General features: G+C 40.7%; 1 protein-coding gene across 5 annotated transcripts in view; it reads right to left on the bottom strand.

Annotated features, from left to right (window-relative positions):
• The window catches only part of LOC117418260 (attractin-like protein 1), a 172,842-nt gene that overhangs the window by 5,713 nt on the left and 144,098 nt on the right, over nucleotides 1-23,031 (bottom strand). For 4 of the 5 annotated variants that reach the window (XM_058985392.1, XM_058985391.1, XM_058985390.1 and 1 more), the window contains exon 28: nucleotides 7,533-7,647. The exons of the other annotated variant lie outside the window; for it this stretch is intronic. In XM_058985392.1, the coding sequence (XP_058841375.1) occupies nucleotides 7,533-7,647 (115 nt within the window). The remainder of the gene's footprint in view (nucleotides 1-7,532; nucleotides 7,648-23,031) is intronic. 5 annotated transcript variants of the gene reach the window in all.

Raw genomic sequence — 23,031 nt, 5'->3', positions numbered from 1 at the left:
GCTGGATTTCCATCACAGAACAACTTGAGATTGAATAAAAGTGCTGCCCTTTAAATATTTCTAACAAGGTGTACCTCGGCTCAGGGTTGGGGATCTGCACGCCTTCACGATTCCATGCTATTTCATATTTTACCCCTGATACAAAAGCAATTCCACTTCTAATCTGAATAATAAAAGATCCGTTTGAACTACATAACATTTGGGTTCTGAAATGATCGTGTCACAGAAGCACTACTTGTATAACACGGAATCAGAATTGTTTTTAACATCAGCAAACGAGACAGCAGAAATTCTATTCTATAGTCAAGCTATTCTACTCAGTTCCTAATTCCAATTCCAATTCCTTCAAAGGAATTGGAATTGATATTTTAGAGACATAATAATAATTGTGATTGTTCAGCTGCTTTCATTTAAAGCCAATTTCACTGACTAACAGCGACTGGAATTGAATAACGTGTTGCCACTGTGAGAAGTTCATTTATACACAATTCTGCTAATTGCAATTTTGTGTTAGAATTGAATAAAAGGGAATGGGAATTGGAATTGATTTTAAAAAGGAATTCGAATTGATCTCAAACCTGCTCTGCAGAGTATAGAGCTGTGGTACCCCAGACCAGCCACTTACTCAGCATTATGAGAGAGGCGACAGAACTTGGCTGCAGTTCTAATGCCATCTCCCCATAATCCTGACATGAATGACCCCCCCACCCCATGTTACCATGTTTATTCCACCCATGCTGCTCTGATCAGCCCTACAGTGGGTAGAGACTGCAGAATCCCATGTTTATTCCTCACTGCTCTGATCAGCCCTACAGTGGGTAGAGTCTGCAGAATCCCACGTTTATTTTGTGATTTAGACTAATACAGCACCATCAAACTAAAGTCACTTATGACTTAAGCTGGATTTGAACCCATGCACTATATATTATCATACAGAAAGGGAGCCTGATAAGAATCCCTGCCAGGTTGTTCATCTTATATCCTGGAGCTTTACTTTATAAACACCCAGCTTTTCAAAGAGCTTTCTAAAGCTTCAGCTGCTTCATAACAATAATGTGCCACAATTGCATTGACCTCAAATTAATATACATCTGACAACATGTTAAACCATGGCTTTAAATGACTGGTCTGCCATCATTATGAAGCTTCCTGCAGCTTGACTGTATTCACTTGTATATGAAGCTCAAAAGAACAGGAGGCAGAGGATCTGAACTGCCACAGTTAGAAGCCTTACAATGATTCTCGTAAACTGGCAGCTCAGTTGAAATGCTTTCGTTCTTGTTCAGTGCTTTTATAACACAGCCTGCTCGTTCTTCTGAACCTGCTCCCTCCTGCATTGAACTTGAACTGGAATACTGTTAACCTGCCTAACACACTGAAATAATGCCTTGCAATGCCTGCCTTATTAAGCCAGCCTCAAAACAGAGAATATGAAAAAAGTGCTACAGTGGAATGCTTACTCCATGAGAAACTGAACGAGTAAATTACAACATAAAGGAAATGGATAAACTGTTCAATAAAGAGTACAGCAATTCAATGCATGGACTAAAGCAAGATCCTAAACAAACCCTACAACCCGTGGTATTCATTTGCTACAGCAGCTTCTATGTACCCTCAATAGCAAAGCCTCTCCCTGTTAAGGACATGTTTTGTCAGTCCCTTGACTAGCCCTGATAACAAGGTTTCACTGAACCGGAGACACACACACAAAACCAAACCACAAAGTTGCAGAAAAGTCCCTTTCAGGAGCTATTAAACATCACAACCCAAAGCTCAGGAGTTAAACAATAATAAAAGGATTGGAAATGATGTATTTTCACTCTCTCTCTGTCTTGTTTTTTAATCCTGTGTGCTAAATGATGGGCAATAACAGGTCATTTCCAATACAGGCACTAATTGAATTTACCTCTGATCTCCATGGTAACAAAGGGGTACAGTTTCATTGTGATGTCCTTTTGATTACCAATTATAACAGCTGGGGCATTCCACTGGGTTCAGTTTTCAGATTTTGCTGACCAGTAAAGATTTTTCCATTAGCCACTTCTGCTGTTTCTCCAAATTGCTTTTGTTTTTGTACCACTGTCTTCTGCTTTGGACATACTTTTTATATTCAGGAGGAGTACTGTGTGTGTCATTGCCTTACAGATTCATAAATAAAGACGCCTTAAAGTCTTTACAAAACTATAAGCTGCCACAATAATAACCATACCTTTACATCCGACTATAAATCAACTGAAATGTGTGATTAACATGAAATACATTTTCAAGGCCAATGCAATACAAGAGAACCTGACACTTTTCTTCCCAGTAGAAGAACCTTTCTATTCATTAAACAGTGAAAGAAGATAACTTCCACGGATAGCTAACATCTCCAGACCCCCATGCAACATATCATACTAAAAGCATTCAATACATGCCTGCGGTCTGCAGCGGATAAAGTAAGTCTCAAGCCATATGCAAGACTAAAGAATGTGTTTGTGGGATATATAACCAGCGACCCCTGTGGCTGATAGGGCGCCTGCGGGTCTGCAGTGGAGCCACTCAGATCTGTGTTGTCCTCCGGCACTATAGGTCTGGTGGCTTCACTGTGGATCTGCAGTGCGAAAAATGACAGCAGGAATACGGTTTTGGAGGACGCGTGTTTCAGCCTCCGTTTTCTGAGTTGGAGCGGTGAACCGGGATTAAAACAATAATTGGCCATTCCAAATTGGGAAGTAAAATCGAGGTAAAAACCATTGGCAACGATTAAATTAAATACTGTGTTCAACCCATCGAGGCAACAGCAGCTCCTGAACTATTCACTCCTAAAATTGAAGTTCTGCAGTAGTTTAATGCTGTGGTAACTGTCAGCTGTGTATCACCCTTTATCTTTAATACAAATCAGAATTATTTTGAGAATAAATTATATGAGAATAAATTCAAACATAACACTGACATTCACCATGACCATTGGTTTCATAGATTCTAACCAGTCAGTCACAGATAAAAAATTCTTCTTCTTGAAATGACTAATTCAAATCACTTTACTATTGTATTGTGACTCCCTCCTACTGCCTGTGTTTTATTTTTTTCATTGTACCAAGCAGTAAAAGTACTGGCAATGCATTTACCATTCATGGGCATGCTACACAGACTCCAGGTTCAGAACTCACAATCCTATGGCGAAAGTCAACAGCAAACAGAACACACAGTTTGCAGTGCAGGGTGCGCCCCTGATCAGAGACTCATAGTTATAGATGTACACAATTAGCAGGAGAGAATATACACTCATGGATTTTACTGCTGAGGAAATCTATCGAGTGGAAGGAGATTCGCAGTTGGGAGTAATGCGATTCTTGTGCTAGAATTAGCAGAAGCTACAGGATAAATGTCTTTAAAATCCTGATTGATAACATACTGCCGCCAAGCAGACTACAATGCAAGCTTCAGCCAGCCCAAGTGCTCAAGCTGAAGCATCCATTTTAATGAATCCTTTTAATTAATTTAAATAACGAATATGCTAAGCGTGCAGTATTATTGGTGATGGGAATTAAGGTTTTAAGACTGGACTCTGGGAAACACTTCCATAGAGCTTGAAGCTTCTGTGTTTAGAAATGGAAACACCTCATTTAGAAAGCTGTGGGTTGCGCAATTATCCACGTTTGTATTTGACGATGAGTTTGGAACATGCTGGCAGTGCATTGGGACAGGGGAATAATGGTGCAGTGTATGTATTGGACAAGCATTATCAGTACATACGGAATAGCCTAATAAATAAAAAACAACTATAATACAAAATATGCAGATAGCTGGGACAAAATGGCAAAGGGAAAATAGCTGGCCAGTAGATCTCTAGCAGTTGTATAATCCCACATGGTTCTGAAGCGTTGCTGCCACTTGGGATTGAGGCCAGTACAAAACTCAGAGGAATCACATACAACACTGATCAAAACATCAAATGATCAATGACAGAGCAAACCCTTGGAGGAAAACTACAGCAATTATGCTATTTTAAACTTCTGAATCAAAGGGTTGTATTTATTTAATTATTTCTCAAATGGCATTAAAAACCCAAAATACAGACATAGCGAAATCTATTTCCAGTCTATTCCATTAGGTGCTAAAGTGGTCCATAAGTACAGACAACCAGTCTGGAATCAAAAACAAATTAATGTAAAATTCTCCTTGAAGTAAGTACACCCACTTCATGCATGTTTTAGGTACTTCAAGCAACTTTATTTAAACAAAAGATCAAAGGGATCAATAATGACAGGATGCTGATCCACTCTGCCCTCATGAACCACAAAGCCTTTTACTCTGGGAATGCTTCAATTCTTCCACATCTTTGCTCAGATCCTTCACATGTTTTTTTTTTCTTCAGTATTTATTCTCAGGGTATAGGATCCGATCTGACGGCTGTATTTATTGAAATATACAATTCAAATAAAGCCTGGAAGTGAAGCATTGATTCTCATGATTTGCTCTGTTTGACCTAGATTTACCAGATCAAAACCCTACTGGCTATTCCATCTGAGATTGCTGCTCATAAAATTGGGGTGAGACTTGGTAAGGACATTTCTCTGCACAATTGCAGTTATCAAAATCAAGCCTAGGGCTGAATTTGATAGAGAAAGCAAAACTTAACAAAAAATCTGTAACATACATTAAAATAATGGGGACACAATACTCAATACAAAGTTCAACAGAAGTGTGTATTTCCCTAAGATCAGATACTGGAATCTGGAGACGATACAAAATTTAAAAGCTCCCTGTAAGAAACTCAGGAACAAATCCCTGAATCATGAATGCTCCGTGTTGTGCTTTCTCTGAGATCATGAGGATGCTAAGTATTTAGCACACCTGCTGCTCCAGAGTAAATGTGCACTGTCCTACAGCTTGCTGATTCAATATGCAATTACCTAGGTAAACACAGTGCGCACATACCATCTCCCATCATGCTCAACACAGAGAACAAGCAGCGCTTTGTAGAATTGGCCTTGATGCCTTTGTTTGGTTTTATAATGTCCCAGCTGGCTTCAATTGAATGCAGTGTATATCTCTATTCCCTCTAGTTATCGCAACAATTAAAATAAATAAATACAAAAGATGACATGCACCGAACGAAATACCAAACTATACTCTCCGTACATCTGTGTATGAAAAAAAATAAACTGTGCAACCAGGATATTGATATCGCATATTGATCTCATCTGTACACACTTTTTTTTTTTTTTTTTAAACTTAAAAGTAGGAATTAGTGGGGTTCCAAAAAATATAGCATTATACATCCCCACGTGTTGCTACAAATCTTTAAATAATGCACCTGCGAAGGTGCTCCGTGTGGAGTGCAGGATGTGCCCTATAGCCTGGAGGTCTCTGATTCGACTCCAGGCTATTCCACTGCCGACCGTGGACGGGAGCTCCCAGGGGGTGGCGCACAATTGGCCGAGCGTCGTCCGGGGGGAGGGCTTAGGTCGGCCAAAGTGTCCTCGCCTCACCGTGCACCAGCGACCCCTGTAGTCTGGCCGGGCGCCTGCGGGCTTGCCTGTAAGCTGCCCAGAGCTGCGTTGTCCTCCGACGCTGTAGCTCTGGGTTTGCTGCATGACGGGCCTACAGAGTGAAAAGATGCGGTCGGCTGACGGCACACGCTTCGGAGGACAGCGTGTTCATCTTCGCCGCTCCCGAGTCAGCGTGGGGGATGGTAGCGGTGGGGTTTCAGTTCTGTCCTCTGCAGGAAGCGATAAAACAAAACAAAACAAAACAAAACAATGTGGGCAATAATCCTTACACTAGCAGTGCACTAGAGCAGCCATTTTGAAAATAGCTTTGAAACAGACTTTAAAGTTATAAGTGTAAAACGTTGTCAGGATGTTAACAATAAAATGAAAAATTACAGGTACATTATTTAAACAGTAACCTCCCAGCTACAAATATTTGTAAAGTACCGTTTAATACGTACAATTTTCCTGTTCCACAGGTAGATATTTTGCGCAAATAAGGTACATCCGGGACAGTAAAGGTGGCATTTGTGAAGTCAGGCAGGAAAAGCATTGCTGTTTACTTCTATTCTTCTATGTTTCTGACATGTCTACAGAGAGTAAATATTTAAGGTACTTATGTTCACAGTTACATACAGCATTTCGAATTGTGTTTACAAAGTACTTCGTTTATAAAGTACTGATTTCCAATGTCTCTTGGAATCCGTTATAAGTGGAGTGCACCTGTACATATATTTGTGTTTTGTAACATGAATATACAGACTAGATAGATAGATAGATAGATAGGATAGATAGATAGATAGATAGATAGATAGATAGATAGATAGATAGATATGCTAAGTATGACTGTACAGTATGTGGTAGGCAGCTTAATCAAATACAGAGAATGTGGTGAATTGCTAGTAAAACAAGATCCTATGCTTGTAAAACCTGTAAATGTAAACTGACATGAAGGAACAACAGCTTGGGATCTATTTGGTGAGGACATGACCTCATTCAATTTGTGAAAGAGATTTATTTAAATAACCTAATTAGCAAATTACATATAATGCCAAAATAACAGGACATATACAGGTGCTGCTGTTTCTGTCTTGCAATGAAAAACAAATACCTGGTCTTTGTCAAGAGCAGGCACAGATGGCACGTCAGATTAAACTGCCAAAAGTAAAACAAAAGAAAAACCTAATTGTGCGTCAGACAGCAGACTGCTATTTATGCACAACGTAAAATAATTGATTCTAAAATCAGATAAAAATAATTAAACTACTGAACTAGAGATTGTGTTTTAATGTCAAGATGTCACACTTACAGTATATGATCTGGCATTTTGTGATTGGGAAACAAAGTATTTGCTCTTCATGTTCACACGGTAAGAACAGTTCTTATAATTAATTATCAGGAGGCTGTGTGGTCCAGTGGTTAAAGAAAAGGGTCCCCGGTTCAAATCCCATCTCAGCCACTGACTCACTGTGTGACCCTGAGCAAGTCACTTAACCTCCTTGTGCTCCGTGAGACGTAATTGTAAGTGACTCTGCAGCTGAATCACTGTTCACACACCCTAGTCTCTGTAAGTCGCCTTGGATAAAGGCGTCTGCTAAATAAACAAATAATAAAAATAATATCAGTATGTCCTTACACCTGTCAATGTGTCCTAAAAAGCACTTTTTTATTGAAACATCTCACAGTTTTAGTCTAGATGCATCTTCTAGTCCTAGCAATGGCAAGTGTCTGTTTCTGTTTTTCAATATAAAGTCAGTTGCCAATTTAGCTCTGAATCAGAATCATTGGCAGAATGTGCTGTGTTGTGACTGGACCCTTTGTGACGTTTGTTATCCCCACCTTGTCACAGGATTTGAAATCTCAACGAAAGTGAATGGTTTGCAATAGGAGAAAAATACTACCATGCACACCAAGATAAGGCAGTGATCCAATCTTGGTTTTGAAACCACTAAATCAAAGCAGTGTTTAGCAGTAGCTTTACAGCAGGAAGGTGAACATCTCTCCAAACATTCAATAGTTCTGTAGTGCTTGTAGTGGGAGAAGCGTAGCTCTTACCGGACTGGCCAGGAGGCGGGGCCTCCGACGAGCCTCTTGGGAGACACATGAACACAGTCAGCACTGCTGCCTTGTTTCCGGAGCAGGGCTCTACAGCAATCGGCTTCGGGGCTCCCTGCACAAACAGAAATATTAAAACAAGTTAAGCACGACTTTTCAGGAATTGCCTAGGTTTAAACCAAGCACTGATTGTGCAGCCCCCTCGGCCCTTATTAAAATCACAAGTCTGGTAGTGTCACGTGGGGAGGCAGGCACTGTAGCTGTGCTGTTTCATGCATTTCAGGGCTCTAACGTTTCAGATGGTCTTCCCTATTCCTCCGGGAACGCCTGAACCACTGGATTGCACACAGGACTGGCGTCAGGGGGGATTGCAGGGGATGCAAGGGAGGCAACTGCACCCAGGTCAGCCTTGGGAGGGCAGCCCTGCGTTTATTTGATTTCTGAGCCCACTTTAATGACTAGACGTAAAAAATATATAGGCACTGTCTAATCCACTGGGATTAGAAAAATAAACCGTAGCAAGGGAGTATTGGCAGGCTGTCAATCAAAACACAAATTCTCAATTCAGAATTAGCAGATTGCCCATCTGGACGCTGAGCGAGCGCTCTGGCAAGTTGTACTGAATTAATTTGTACTAGGGGCTACGTTTTGACATGCAGACATTTTATAGAAATGTTTTCATACTAACTTTTGTAATTGATAACACTAATTTAGAAATCCAATTTATGCCTATGATTAATACGTTTTTGTGACTAATTTGAAGCTATTAATATGTTTCAATTTTAACTAAATCCAGTTATTAATCAAATTGATTAACCTTGTTACACAATCGATTTATTAATATTTGGATATAAGTTTACTGTTACTTGATTTATTACGGTCTTGATCACGTCATCAAATAACATTAGACCAGGGTACTGCCCTGTGGTTCAGGATGCTGTTCCCCTGTATTCAGCCCTGGGCACTGCCCTGTGGTTCAGGATGCTGTTCCCCTGTATTCAGACTTGGGTACTGCCCTGTGGTTCAGGATGCTGTTCCCCTGTATTCAGACCTGGGCACTGCTCTGTGGTTCAGGCTGCTGTTCCCCTGTATTCAGACCTGGGCACTGCTCTGTGGTTCAGGATGCTGTTCCCCTGTATTCAGACCTGGGCACTGCTCTGTGGTTCAGGCTGCTGTTCCCCTGTATTCAGACCTGGGCACTGCTCTGTGGTTCAGGATGCTGTTCCCCTGTATTCAGACCTGGGCACTGCTCTGTGGTTCAGGCTGCTGTTCCCCTGTATTCAGACCTGGTCACTGCTCTGTGGTTAAGGATGCTGTTCCCCTGTATTCAGACCTGGGCACTGCACTGTGGTTCAGGATGCTGTTCTACTGTATTCAGACCTGGGCACTGCTCTGTGGTTCAGGATGCTGTTCCCCTGTATTCAGACCTGGGCACTGCCCTGTGGTTCAGGATGCTGTTCCCCTGTATTCAGACCTGGGCACTGCTCTGTGGTTCAGGATGCTGTTCCCCTGTATTCAGACCTGGTCACTGCTCTGTGGTTAAGGATGCTGTTCCCCTGTATTCAGACCTGGGCACTGCCCTGTGGTTCAGGATGCTGTTCCCCTGTATTCAGACCTGGGCACTGCTCTGTGGTTCAGGATGCTGTTCTACTGTATTCAGACCTGGGCACTGCTCTGTGGTTCAGGATGCTGTTCCCCTGTATTCAGACCTGGGCACTGCCCTGTGGTTCAGGATGCTGTTCTACTGTATTCAGACCTGGGCACTGCTCTGTGGTTCAGGATGCTGTTCCCCTGTATTCAGACCTGGGCACTGCCCTGTGGTTCAGGATGCTGTTCTACTGTATTCAGACCTGGGCACTGCTCTGTGGTTCAGGATGCTGTTCCCCTGTATTCAGACCTGGTCACTGCTCTGTGGTTCAGGCTGCTGTTCCCCTGTATTCAGACCTGGTCACTGCTCTGTGGTTAAAGATGCTGTTCCCCTGTATTCAGACCTGGGCACTGCCCTGTGGTTCAGGATGCTGTTCCCCTGTATTCAGACCTGGGCACTGCTCTGTGGTTAAGGATGCTGTTCCCCTGTATTCAGACCTGGGCACTGCCCTGTGGTTCAGGATGCTGTTCCCCTGTATTCAGACCTGGGCACTGCCCTGTGGTTCAGGATGCTGTTCTACTGTATTCAGACCTGGGCACTGCTCTGTGGTTCAGGATGCTGTTCCCCTGTATTCAGACCTGGGCACTGCTCTGTGGTTCAGGATGCTGTTCCCCTGTATTCAGACCTGGGCACTGCTCTGTGGTTCAGGATGCTGTTCCCCTGTATTCAGACCTGGGCACTGCCCTGTGGTTCAGGATGCTGTTCTACTGTATTCAGACCTGGGCACTGCTCTGTGGTTCAGGATGCTGTTCCCCTGTATTCAGACCTGGGCACTGCCCTGTGGTTCAGGATGCTGTTCTACTGTATTCAGACCTGGGCACTGCTCTGTGGTTCAGGATGCTGTTCCCCTGTATTCAGACCTGGTCACTGCTCTGTGGTTCAGGCTGCTGTTCCCCTGTATTCAGACCTGGTCACTGCTCTGTGGTTAAAGATGCTGTTCCCCTGTATTCAGACCTGGGCACTGCCCTGTGGTTCAGGATGCTGTTCCCCTGTATTCAGACCTGGGCACTGCTCTGTGGTTAAGGATGCTGTTCCCCTGTATTCAGACCTGGGCACTGCCCTGTGGTTCAGGATGCTGTTCCCCTGTATTCAGACCTGGGCACTGCCCTGTGGTTCAGGATGCTGTTCCCCTGTATTCAGACCTGGGCACTGCTCTGTGGTTCAGGATGCTGTTCCCCTGTATTCAGACCTGGGCACTGCCCTGTGGTTCAGGATGCTGTTCCCCTGTATTCAGACCTGGGCACTGCCCTGTGGTTCAGGGTGCTGTTCCCCTGTATTCAGCCCTGGGCACTGCCCTGTGGTTCAGGGTGCTGTTCCCCTGTATTCAGACCTGGGCACTGCTCTGTGGTTCAGGATGCTGTTCTACTGTATTCAGACCTGGGCACTGCCCTGTGGTTCAGGATGCTGTTCCCCTGTATTCAGACCTGGGCACTGCCCTCTGGTTCAGGATGTTATTCCTCTGTTTTGCAGCACTCATATATGGTCATCACCAAACACACCACTGCATTAGAGTCAAAAAATTGTGTTCAGATTCCTGTTTTTTTTTTTTTTATTATTTTAAGTTTTTTCTGTTTGAAGGCACGATCAAAGGCATCCTGAAAAAAATTACATTGCTGACATTTAAAAGGAAACGCTAGTGCCAAAGATGTAACGCTTCCCATCCGTCTCATGATTTAAGCATAAAAGCCCACAGACCTACAGGGATTTGCTGCCGATCGACACAGATTTCTGATGACAAGGTCATACAATTTTAAGCCTGAAAAAATAATTAGGTAGCTGTACATGTCATCTCTCTATCTTTGTGTGTGTGAGGGATATGCCACTGCCACTGCATAGTTAATGCAGCTGTATTAGAACTTACAGTTACAGATGCAATGTTATGTATTCACAAACATACAAAATATAGTGACAATTGTGGAGGTTTTGCCAGGGAAGAAATGAAGACATTTTCAAGACTGTAATCAGAAATGCCTTTTTAAGGTGCCTTTTCAATCACCTAATTATCTCTTACAACAACAAATTCAGCGTCACATTTAATGGCCACTACTCTGTGCCAAAAAGCACTCAGCAAATTGAACTGAAGAATTAAGGTGTAAAGTGGCACAATTACAGCTGCCTGCAAAAGTTGTGTTCTGACATTGCTGAAATAGCTCGACAGTATGAGCAAGCTCTCGCAGGCAACAATAAAATATGTTATTGTACATTCATTTTTCAAAACAAACTCTTAAAGTACTGCTCAAAAGCATGAAGAAGATTTATTTGAAAGGGTGTGCAGTACAGCAGAGTCACACTTTAATGAGGTTTCAAAATGAATGTAGTTTTTTTGTGGCTTCAGAAATTGATAGTGCAGCATGCAGCCTGCTTGAGTTATGCCAGTGGTTTGTGTGTGTGTGTTGCCTCACAATGAAACTGTCTTTGTATTATTGCGTGGATTCGGGATAACTGATGGCTTCTTTCACTGCAATACAGTAAGTGCAGGCATCTCGTCTTCACATAGCACAGTGTAGTCACTGCATGTTAGTAGACACAACTTCAGTGTGAATCTTGAGCCATGTGACAGTTCTAATGGTCTACGGTGTTGTTTGACAGAACCTAATCGTGCCATTGTTAGGAGGCATCTTTAACAAGATATTATCCCAGTAATAAGCTCCATGCATTCATCATTCAAGAGCCATTTAGCAAGCAGACAACTAGAGCAGCAACATGTCTTTGTGGGTTTATTGCTATAAACAATAGTCTGCAAAGTTTAATGAAGTTCCACGTAAATTATTTTCTCTTTACATTTCTATCAAGGGATGGAAATAATTTCTAGAAGAGAATTGCCAAAAAGCTAGTTTTGTTCAGGCGCACGACCCCCATGCTAACCAGTCAGAAGCCTCTGCCAGAGCCTGTACTCCTGGCCTCGTTAAGCTTTCATCCATCACTGGTTAGACAGTAAACAGCTAAATGATCACATGTCCTCCCAGTGACTCTCAGGGTTCCAGGGCTCTATGTTGTAAATGAATGGCGGATGCTGGTGGGGATGCTACCCTCAGCCCAGATGTAGTTCCATTCCCTTATTAACTCCCAGCTGGGGGCTGCTAATTTTCTAATTGATTAATCCTGTGTGGTGCCTTCTGTCCCTGGGAGGGGAGCTCTCGTATCAAGAGCTGCAGTCTGTGAGGTAGACAGTGCTTGAAATAACGCAGAGTGAATGCTTTCTCTGTCTAGACTAGGGCTGCTAAACATTTGCTAGGATGAGCTATTGAGAGCACATGGTACTTGTCTGGTTCACACTGTGATATTAACTGGTCGAGAAATCAGTATCAAACGAGACTCAAATATGAAGAATTGTACAGCTCTGGCCAAAAGCTTTGCATCACCTGGAATTTTAGGATTGAGACATAAAAAAAAAAATTAAAAAACTATGAACACAATTTAGATATTTTATTTAACATCATGTAATTAAATAAACTAGAAAATGATATCGCAAAAGTCTACCAGAATCCATAATAGTTGTACAGTGTTTCATGTTAGATTTTGAAATGTCCCATTTTAAGATTTTTGTTACGTATCTGGAAAACTAGAAAGCGGTATGTAATTCAATATGTTAACGTAACATTATTCAACAGGTTTCATTCGACTTTTATGAAGCAAAATTAGTTAATTTTATAGGGTGATGCAAGACCATAGCAACATGTGGTAACATGTACAGTATAGGATTTCAAATTATATTAATAATAATAATAATAATGCTGAAGGAGAATGTACATGCTACTGATACAAAGCCAATCTATTGTGCACACATGGATCTGCTCTGTGTTTTTGCAGAACGAAAGAGAAAGGGAGAGAAACCACATACTATACTAGGAATATACTAGGATTGGCTCCATACTTGTTAAGTATATCTAGTTCTTTCTTGTACAATTTGAGTCAACTTTAAAAGAATATATTGCACAGCATTGCTTTTTTTTGTGTTTTTTTTTTTTAAGGGCATAGCTCTTAAAATGTTTTAAAGCATTTAGAAATCAAGCAGCCGGCTGACAGGATAGCCCTCACAAATGGATCAGTAATAACTGCCTTCACTCCTATAAATCAGACAATATGAATCCCGAGGAAACACAATGAAGTGATTCAGCTGATTACAGACTGTTTTGCACATTGACAAACTGAATTGCATCACCTGCAACGTTTCCATTACCAAACTGCATTTACAAAGGTGACATTTGTGGAGATCTGTTGCGTGATTTACTTTTAAAAGTCTCATCAGGTTCCATTTTATAGCACCATTTTTTTTAACCACAGTATTGGTCTGGATGTGCAGATCAGTCTCGCCCCTGGATTCCTTCCGCACGTTAACCAATCACATACCTTCAAAGAGCTAATCTAACATTCACCCCTTCGGGCCTGTCTGATTTCTCACGCATTCTCAGATTCAGTAACACCAATGCAGACGACCCACAGTGTACAAGCAGGCAGAATAGCATTCAAAACCAGGGCTGCAAACAGGACTCACTGCATAGCGGTCTGATCCAAGAAGCTTGTTACCTGATCAAGCTCGTATTAAAACCTGGAATGGATTAAACTGCTGAGCAATAGGTCTTAATTCCACCCCTGCAAAAAGGTTAAACAATGAGAGAACTAAAACCTGTCCTACACTGGCACTGTGCTGAGATGCAAAGTTACAAGAACAAGGCTTTCAGGATTTTCTGGGGGAGGTAAGCAGCTCAAAATGTCAAGTGCTTATACCTGCACCTTAGAGCTTCAGAAATGTTACCCTGATGTGTCTGCCTATCACTTTGCATCTATCTGATTCCTCAGCTTTGTTCTGCTCCTTAAATATTTTGTTAAAGAAATGTTTGTGCAGAAGCACATACAAGCACGAGTACTATGACGAAGGAACTCTTTTTTCAAGCTGTTAAATCAGAGAGGAGTAACAGTTCAACAACTCCATTGACAGCTATGACAAATTACAAAAGAGGACTTGCAGTTGACTTGCCAATCCACAATTAAGAGAAGTGCAACGACATGGAGAACAAGAAATCGTTAATTAACTCCAGAAATTAAAAACTGAACTATTCTCAAGTAGCTATTAGAACAGGACACTGAGATGAACTCAATAGCTTTAGTTAATCGTGAGCATGAAGAGAACACTCAAATTACAATGAGGCAGTGCGTCTGCCTTCAAATTGCACGCTGCAAAAAACAAGCAATCATTTACTTTCAGAGTATTAAATATGACTTATCCACAGCAAATAGTCTGGACTAGCATTCCAGGTGATGAAACTTGGGAGCTATGATTTTAACGTTCATGTTGCTGACTGTGCATGTTGGTTTCTAGTTGGGATTCTAAAAGAGGGAGAGCTATTCAATACCATTAAACACAGACCCTGGGCATTCTGCTGAGATCCCCCCCCCCCCCCCCCCCCCCCCCCCCCCCCCCCCCCCCCCCCCCATAGTGATAACAGCTACAACAAACATAGTTACTGATAACATTTCCTGGAGGAAATGGCTGGTTAATGGACAGGCGATCTGGAGCGGATCCATTTCCTATTCGTATTCATTATTGAGAATAAAATGAGTCAGGGGTTCTGAAAGACACGTGATTAAACACAGTTCACAGTCCCTGATTTACTGTTGTGTATTTTAAACATGTCTTCATTTAGGTAATACAATTCCTGCTCCCCCCCCCAAGCATTTCAATCTGTAAACTTCAAAAGACTTCCACTGAAATAAAAAATAGGACTGATGACTTTCTCACCAAGTCACTCTTCTCTACTGTGTAAAACTCACAGCACAGCAAGTGTTTACCATCCACTATGGACCCAACACCACACTGCAGTTATTTGAGGTAAGCATGGTGTTAACACACTGTTGAATCGGAAGACATTATCTGATGGAGTCGGATTTGGCTCCAGTATTTCCTCCACTTTAATGTTGAACAGTACGTCTCCATGTCACATTATTGCAGTGATGCAACTGAACACAAGTGTGATTCTAAACATTGTTTGTTTGCAATCTTGCAATTCACTCTTGGCAACACAGATAGGTGCAATGAGCCCTCATGTCTCCGACTGGCCTATTCCTCAGCATCCAACGAAGACTTATTATTGTGGGATGTTCTTCACTAAGTTTAACAAATATTTACCAACGATCCTGATTAACAAAGATTTACTGGCCCTGGGAGAGTCGCTTTCAGAAATGTATTGAACTGCGGCTAACACGGCTCGCTTGTTTGCACATTTCCTTTTAATATTCATTAAGGGCTGCTTCTTCATCCATTCCTGAACTGAGATTATGGTAAAACCTTCCTCCTCACAGAAATGATAGAGTTCTCCCAAAGATTAATATCGACGGAAATTGGCGATACGAGCATTAAGACCAAAGCACTTTGTGTCCAAATTAATTAGTGTGAGTACACCGGATACATAAATCATCACCCTTCTGCAAAGCAACAGCACTCGGAGCGATTTGCAGTCATTAGAAATGCCGTTAGCTCAGACACTTTGTATCCTAGTGCATGCTTAATGATTATACTGTGGTATATTATACCATCAGCTCTATTACTTTTCATTCCTTCACTTCATTTATTTGATCATTATGGCCACACATTTCTCCTTTGCTGGATATTATGCCCATTAAAAGGCATACACCTGCAAGAGAGTTAGTTTGACTCGATTTAAAGGAAGCGTGGTGTTATTACAGATCCTTTATCATACAGTGCATCTTATGTTTCCAGTATAGGCAATATGTCAAAGGTATAGCGTCCTTCATAACAAAAGCTCTTCACATTAAAAGCACAGGTGGATGATCTCAAAGTGCGAGATATTTGACTGACGGTTTTTGCTCATGATGAGAGGACAAAACCAGAAGGAAATAGTTTGAAACTGTACCTACAGTACTCTGTCACACGATACTGACTTGCCATGCTCGCTCAATGTTCTGGAACTGTGAAACACTGTATTTGTCATTTCTAAAACTAAAATCGACACTTGAGTTTTTGTGTTTGATTTATTCATGTGCTTATTTGTTTTGCATGTGTGAAAGCAAGTCTGTGAGACAACCTGTAAATAAGTGTGTCTCACTCTGAATGCAGGAGCCTTGACGTTCCTGTTGAAGTGTAAAGCACATGGAGAAGTTTAAACGCAATAGAAATCCTTTGACTTTTATTCAACTCCTCAATATCTTTGTTTTTTCCCTCCCTGAGATGGAGGGTTTTCTGCAGCAGTATCCCTTGACAAGCCGTATTAAAAGCTGCATGAAACCGAAATCTACATTGTTTATTTGAAAAAGAGCAGATGTATTTCAAGCTTTGTTTTTATTGCTTGTGTGTGTTTCTACACACGCAGTAACGCCTGCATACTGATCTAATGTGTCCAAGCTGTGTTTATGTTTCCTGAGATGAAGCAGTGCCCGCCATTACCAGTGTTTATTCAATATTAGATTCAAGCTTCTGTTGTTTGAGCTCTGTACTTTTTTAAATTTAAAAAGCTACTGTACAAAATAATATTGGATTGTTGTCGCGTGGGCTGGTGTTTGCACAGGCAGCTGCACCAACCTGTTTACTGAAAGGGAAAGTTCAGTCTAGGCAACACAGCAATGATCACTGGAGTGTTCTACTGCATAGGGCTATTTTTGAGTGTAACATTTTTGAATTTTGGAACATTCCAGACACTGTAAGCTGTCCTGTATTCCAGTGATCAGTTCCCACATTCTGAAATTTTGCTAGAGGAACAAAGTGCCCCCCCATGGATCAGAGGAGCACATTAAACCACAGTATCACCAAGCACTCTATCATAGCAATAAAGACCGCTGCCCGGCTCTCTAACGAGAACATTGATCAGAGCTAATTGACCTACTGCAGCATAACAAAGAACTGAGCCATATCGAGGTTAATTATCTTGTATGCACTGTAACCATTTTTTTTAAAATTAATTAATGGTAATTAATGGTAATTGTAATTAATTAATGGTAATTAATTAATATTTGTAAATATCTTTATTTTATGGATATGAGATGTGCATGCCTTTGATGCATGTGATGCAAGGTTCACATACCGGTATTGTGAATAATGTCGAAAAAGTACAATGAAATGAATATTTCATTTTTTTAAATAATAAAAATAGGCTGATCCAACAGTCTTTCAGCATTAAGTAACTTTATAAAAAGAGTACCTTCGACTAATTAAACAGTTTCTATGATTGAAAAATAAATTAGTGGATTGGTTTCCTGGTTCTGTTTTGAGTGTATTGGATTGGTTTCCTGGTTCTGTTTTGAGTGTATTGGATTGGTTTCCTGGTTCTGTTTTGAGTGTATTGGATTGGTTTCCTGGTTCTGTTTTGAGTGTATTGGATTGGTTTCCTGGTTCTGTTTTGAGTGTATTGGACTGGTTTCCTGGTTCTGTTTTGAGTGTATTGGATTGGTTTCCTGGTTCTGTTTTGAGTGTATTGGACTGGTTTCCTGGTTCTGTTTTGAGTGTATTGGATTGGTTTCCTGGTTCTGTTTTGAGTGTATTGGATTGGTTTCCTGGTTCTGTTTTGAGTGTATTGGATTGGTTTCCTGGTGCTGTTTTGAGTGTATTGGATTGGTTTCCTGGTGCTGTTTTGAGTGTATTGGACTGGTTTCCTGGTGCTGTTTTGAGTGTATTGGACTGGTTTCCTGGTTCTGTTTTGAGTGTATTGGATTGGTTTCCTGGTTCTGTTTTGAGTGTATTGGATTGGTTTCCTGGTTCTGTTTTGAGTGTATTGGATTGGTTTCCTGGTGCTGTTTTGAGTGTATTGGACTGGTTTCCTGGTTCTGTTTTGAGTGTATTGGATTGGTTTCCTGGTTCTGTTTTGAGTGTATTGGACTGGTTTTCTGGTTCTGTTTTGAGTGTATTGGATTGGTTTCCTGGTTCTGTTTTGAGTGTATTGGATTGGTTTCCTGGTGCTGTTTTGAGTGTATTGGATTGGTTTCCTGGTTCTGTTTAGAGTGTAATGGATTGGTTTCCTGGTTCTGTTTTGAGTGTATTGGATTGGTTTCCTGGTTCTGTTTAGAGTGCATTGGATTGGTTTCCTGGTGCTGTTTTGAGTGTATTGGATTGGTTTCCTGGTGCTGTTTTGAGTGTATTGGATTGGTTTCCTGGTTCTGTTTTGAGTGCATTGGACTGGTTTCCTGGTTCTGTTTTGAGTGCATTGGATTGGTTTCCTGGTTCTGTTTAGAGTGCATTGGATTGGTTTCCTGGTTCTGTTTTGAGTGTATTGGATTGGTTTCCTGGTTCTGTTTTGAGTGTATTGGATTGGTTTCCTGGTTCTGTTTAGAGTGCATTGGATTGGTTTCCTGGTTCTGTTTTGAGTGCATTGGACTGGTTTCCTGGTTTTGTTTAGAGTGTATTGGATTGGTTTCCTGGTTCTGTTTTGAGTGTATTGGATTGGTTTCCTGGTTCTGTTTAGAGTGTATTGGATTGGTTTCCTGGTTCTGTTTAGAGTGCATTGGATTGGTTTCCTGGTTCTGTTTTGAGTGTATTGGATTGGTTTCCTGGTTCTGTTTAGAGTGCATTGGATTGGTTTCCTGGTTCTGTTTTGAGTGCATTGGATTGGTTTCCTGGTTCTGTTTTGAGTGTATTGGATTGGTTTCCTGGTTCTGTTTAGAGTGCATTGGATTGGTTTCCTGGTTCTGTTTTGAGTGCATTGGATTGGTTTCCTGGTTCTGTTTTGAGTGCATTGGATTGGTTTACTGGTGCTGTTTTGAGTGTATTGGATTGGTTTCCTGGTTCTGTTTTGAATATATTGGATTGGTTTACTGGTTCTGTCATGAGTGGCATTCTCTCCTATACCATTATTCTTCCCTCCTACACTACTGCTGTGGTCTGCAGGCTTGAGTGAAGTTTACTAACCTTGGGTAGTTTGTCTTTCAAACTTAGAGCCTTCCTTTCATTAAAGTCCAACATTTTAATACATACTACAATGTAACACACTCCAGTCACAAGAGAACTGACTGTAGAAGCGGTGGTAAGTGTTCTAATAACACACAGTGACTCCCCTGAAGTGTGTTCATATTAACACTGCTGGAGTGTGGAGGGGGCAGATATGTGCAAATGGTATTGTTTTTAATTTGCAGTTTTGTCAAAAAAACAAACAGCTGTTATGAAATGTACTTGTTTTTTCTCTCCTTGATGTGAAAACGTTAAGAATAATTTGTTCACAGCATGTAAGCAACTTGTTATACACAAGTGCTGCTCACTCTGTCTGCTTTGATAATGGCAGGTTTACCTGCGACTCAAAGTGCTTAGTGAAATGTACAGTGTTAAAAAGCAGCGGAATGCCTTTCAACGGAAGAAATGATACAAACATTTCAATTCAAAATCCACCAAAAAGCCAAAAGATAGATATTAAAAAACTGAGATCCAACAGAGATAACAACAGTAAAAAAAAAAAAAAAATCTTCTAGTGTTCTGTGAGAGAACGGCAGACAAGTGAGCTTGACACTTTCTACTTTTCAACACTGTCACAAAGCTAAGCTCTCTAAGCTTTACACACTGGATCTGGATACATGCACTCACTTAAATCAAGTCACAGCAAGCAGCTGCATCTCCATCCCAAACATAATTAGATGTAAATGTATTAAACTGAAGTACAAACAAAATTGTTTCTGGATCAGTAACATATTGAGCTTTACTAGTGTGCATCAGTGGATCGTTTCTATTTGCAACTTAGATCATATTTACAGACTGTACAGAGATTAAAACAAAATCTGAAAACATTGCAACTGAAACTTATCCGATTCATCTGTTTTGCCAAGGGATGATGTTATTTACATCGGACTAAACTACAACAGAGGCAGACTGAGAGAACATGCCCTTTGCCACTGTTCTTGTGACGTGCATACTGTAATTACACAATTCTGTCACATGCGTCCTGACCAAGGCTGGGTGACTCAATAGTCAGTAAATGGTGGAACTCATTACTCACAGAGGGGGGGCTCTTGTATCCAGAGAAGAACAAGAAGAGAAGACCGGGAGAAGTTTCATTAACACTCTTCACAGATCTGTCGGCATGATCTTGCATTGTAAAAAAATAAATGGATTGGGGTTCTCTGGAAAATGCACAGAATCGAAAGTATCGAGCTGCGAAGGGACGAAGGGGCCCTGTAGTGTGAAAAGGTGCATTGCTGTTTCAAATGTGTGGGATGGAAGGCTGCATAAATGGTCTTCTAGAAAGGATATAGAATAGAAAGGATATAGAATAGCAAATAAGACCTTTTCAAAAACATATTACAATATTCACTTTACAATAAAGTTAATGGCATGATAATGGGGGTCTGTGAAGTCTGAAGCAATTAAGACCCTTACAGAAGCATACTGCAGAACTGTTACATAAAACCTTTCTAAGAGGTTTGGAGATGTAGTCACATTCAGTGCCTGAAATGTATACATTACTAGTGAAGGATACCATTGCAGCCTCAGATCCCTGTCACAGGGTAACCCACAAAGGACAAATCCAGTTGGAATTTTGCAGAATACTGTATCTCACATTATACTGCATTTAAGAGTTCACATGAACCAGAAACTAAAGCATGCCATTGAAATCAGAGCTTAAATAAAACAGAATAATGCGGGACACCATTCCTTTAAAAAGACAAGAAGGTTAATGAAGCATTAACATTTATTAACAATTATTATACTCCTGTCATGTGTGGGGCCCTACAACAAATCATATTGCTGTGATTTATCAAAATAAAATACAATTAGATAAAAATAAGCCTAGCTCTGTGTCTTTAAGGAGGATCATAATCTATTGAGCGGGCTCCAGGAAATTGAAAAGCAAATGATGCTGTAAACCCCTGAACACAAACCATATTCATAATAAAGCATTGTCACATAAATCTTATAAACCCTGAGATTATATCCAGGCTTCTCATATCATGTTAGATATTATTACTTTTCCCAGCTCTTGTGAGACAGATGGAGGAGTCATGTTCCCAATAGAGATGTGTTGCATTATGGAGCTTTTCTTCTGGGTCGGTTTTCCCCTATGGAATATTACTTGAACTGGTCATGACTTGTGACCTTTCAGAAATGCGATCAGTATAAACAAGAACAATGCTACGTTTGTAATGTGACCTTTTTATCTGAAGCGCTGTAGATAAATTGCTATTTTGTCATTCCGAAATATATCGACCAACAGGTGTAACAGTACACTACAGAAACTACACCTGTTTTCATGCCTATAACACATTTTTATAACATCATTATTTACAATTAAGTGATTAAAAAGACTTTCTCTAATAATTCATCATCATCATGCCATATTTATAATGTAAAAAATGAACATACAGTATATGGTATCTGCATACTGCTGATAGGAAATAAGCACAGTAGCTCATTCACAAATAGATGTCCTGTACTTTATTCTCGAATCAAGTGATCCTGGGCTGAGTGCTTCTGCTCTCTGTATGCCTCAAGGTAAATCCCAATATGATTCGGTGATACCATAAGCCCTAAAAATGGGATGAGGGTTCGTGGCTGTAAAAGATTTATCCTTTAAATTGCTTTTTTATTCTAAGCAGTTTCACATACATTAATAAATCAAGCCATGGGTTAAATTAGGTTTCAAGTGGTGGATTTTTGTTTTTAATATGATGGTTATCTCTTTATTCATTCAAATAAGAATGCAGTTTCTTTTACACAATCGAATAAAACGTTGTGTAAAATCTCCATGTGTTTCTTCCTCCCCCCGATCCCTACCTCAAATCGGGATTTAATTAAACACAGGGAGCGACTTTCATTAAAAGAAGAAGTGGATTTTAATTAGTGCACACTTCTCTCACCGCATTGAAACATAAATAAATCCTAATTGAAAACGTTGCAATTCTCCTGCTGGTTTCTGAAAGTCTTGTTATATGGTGAGGAGTATTTTTATTCAGGTTTACATTTCTTTTTTAATATCGTAGTCTACCAACATATCTCATGGCCACCAAGATACCAAAAACTGGGCTGAACTCCTTTCACTTTTCACTTAGTTCAGTGCTCCTTTCACTTTTCACTTAGTTCAGTGCTCCTTTCACTTTTCACTTAGTTCAGTGCTCCTTTCACTTTTCACTTAGTTCAGTGCTCCTTTCACTTTTCACTTAGTTCAGTGCTCCTTTCACTTTTCACTTAGTTCAGTGCTCCTTTCACTTTTCACTTAGTTCAGTGCTCCTTTCACTTTTCACTTAGTTCAGTGCTCCTTTCACTTTTCACTTAGTTCAGTGCTCCTTTCACTTTTCACTTAGTTCAGTGCTCCTTTCACTTTTCACTTAGTTCAGTGCTCCTTTCACTTTTCACTTAGTTCAGTGCTCCTTTCACTTTTCACTTAGTTCAGTGCTCCTTTCACTTTTCACTTAGTTCAGTGCTCCTTTCACTTTTCACTTAGTTCAGTGCTCCTTTCACTTTTCACTTAGTTCAGTGCTCCTTTCACTTTTCACTTAGTTCAGTGCTCCTTTCACTTTTCACTTAGTTCAGTGCTCCTTTCACTTTTCACTTAGTTCAGTGCTTCAACTTTTCATTGCATGGGTTTTACAAATGCACACTTGTCAGAGCCCAACCCATGTTGGGGGGGGGGGGGCAGACTTAACAATGAACAGTGCAAATCTGCACACAATGCTGTAAGATGCCATTACCCGTATGGGCAAGAAACAACAGTCCAGTCTCCTCCTTCATAATGCTTCAATGTGGAAGTCATAATTAAATCATTCCTAGAGCATATATAAGGCTCCTCAACCTCAGCTCCAAGGTGAATGGGTTAACTCAGGTTTAGTAGAGTCCACTCATATACACAATAACAACAATAATAGTAATAATAGTAATAATAATAATTTTTTTCACTGGAAATTTGAATAGTCTGTTTGATTGCG

Source organism: Acipenser ruthenus, chromosome 13 (assembly GCF_902713425.1).
Source record: "Acipenser ruthenus chromosome 13, fAciRut3.2 maternal haplotype, whole genome shotgun sequence".
Lineage (NCBI taxonomy): Eukaryota > Metazoa > Chordata > Actinopteri > Acipenseriformes > Acipenseridae > Acipenser > Acipenser ruthenus.
Note: the sequence above shows the minus strand (reverse complement) of the source record. Positions and strands in the feature narration are given on the sequence as shown.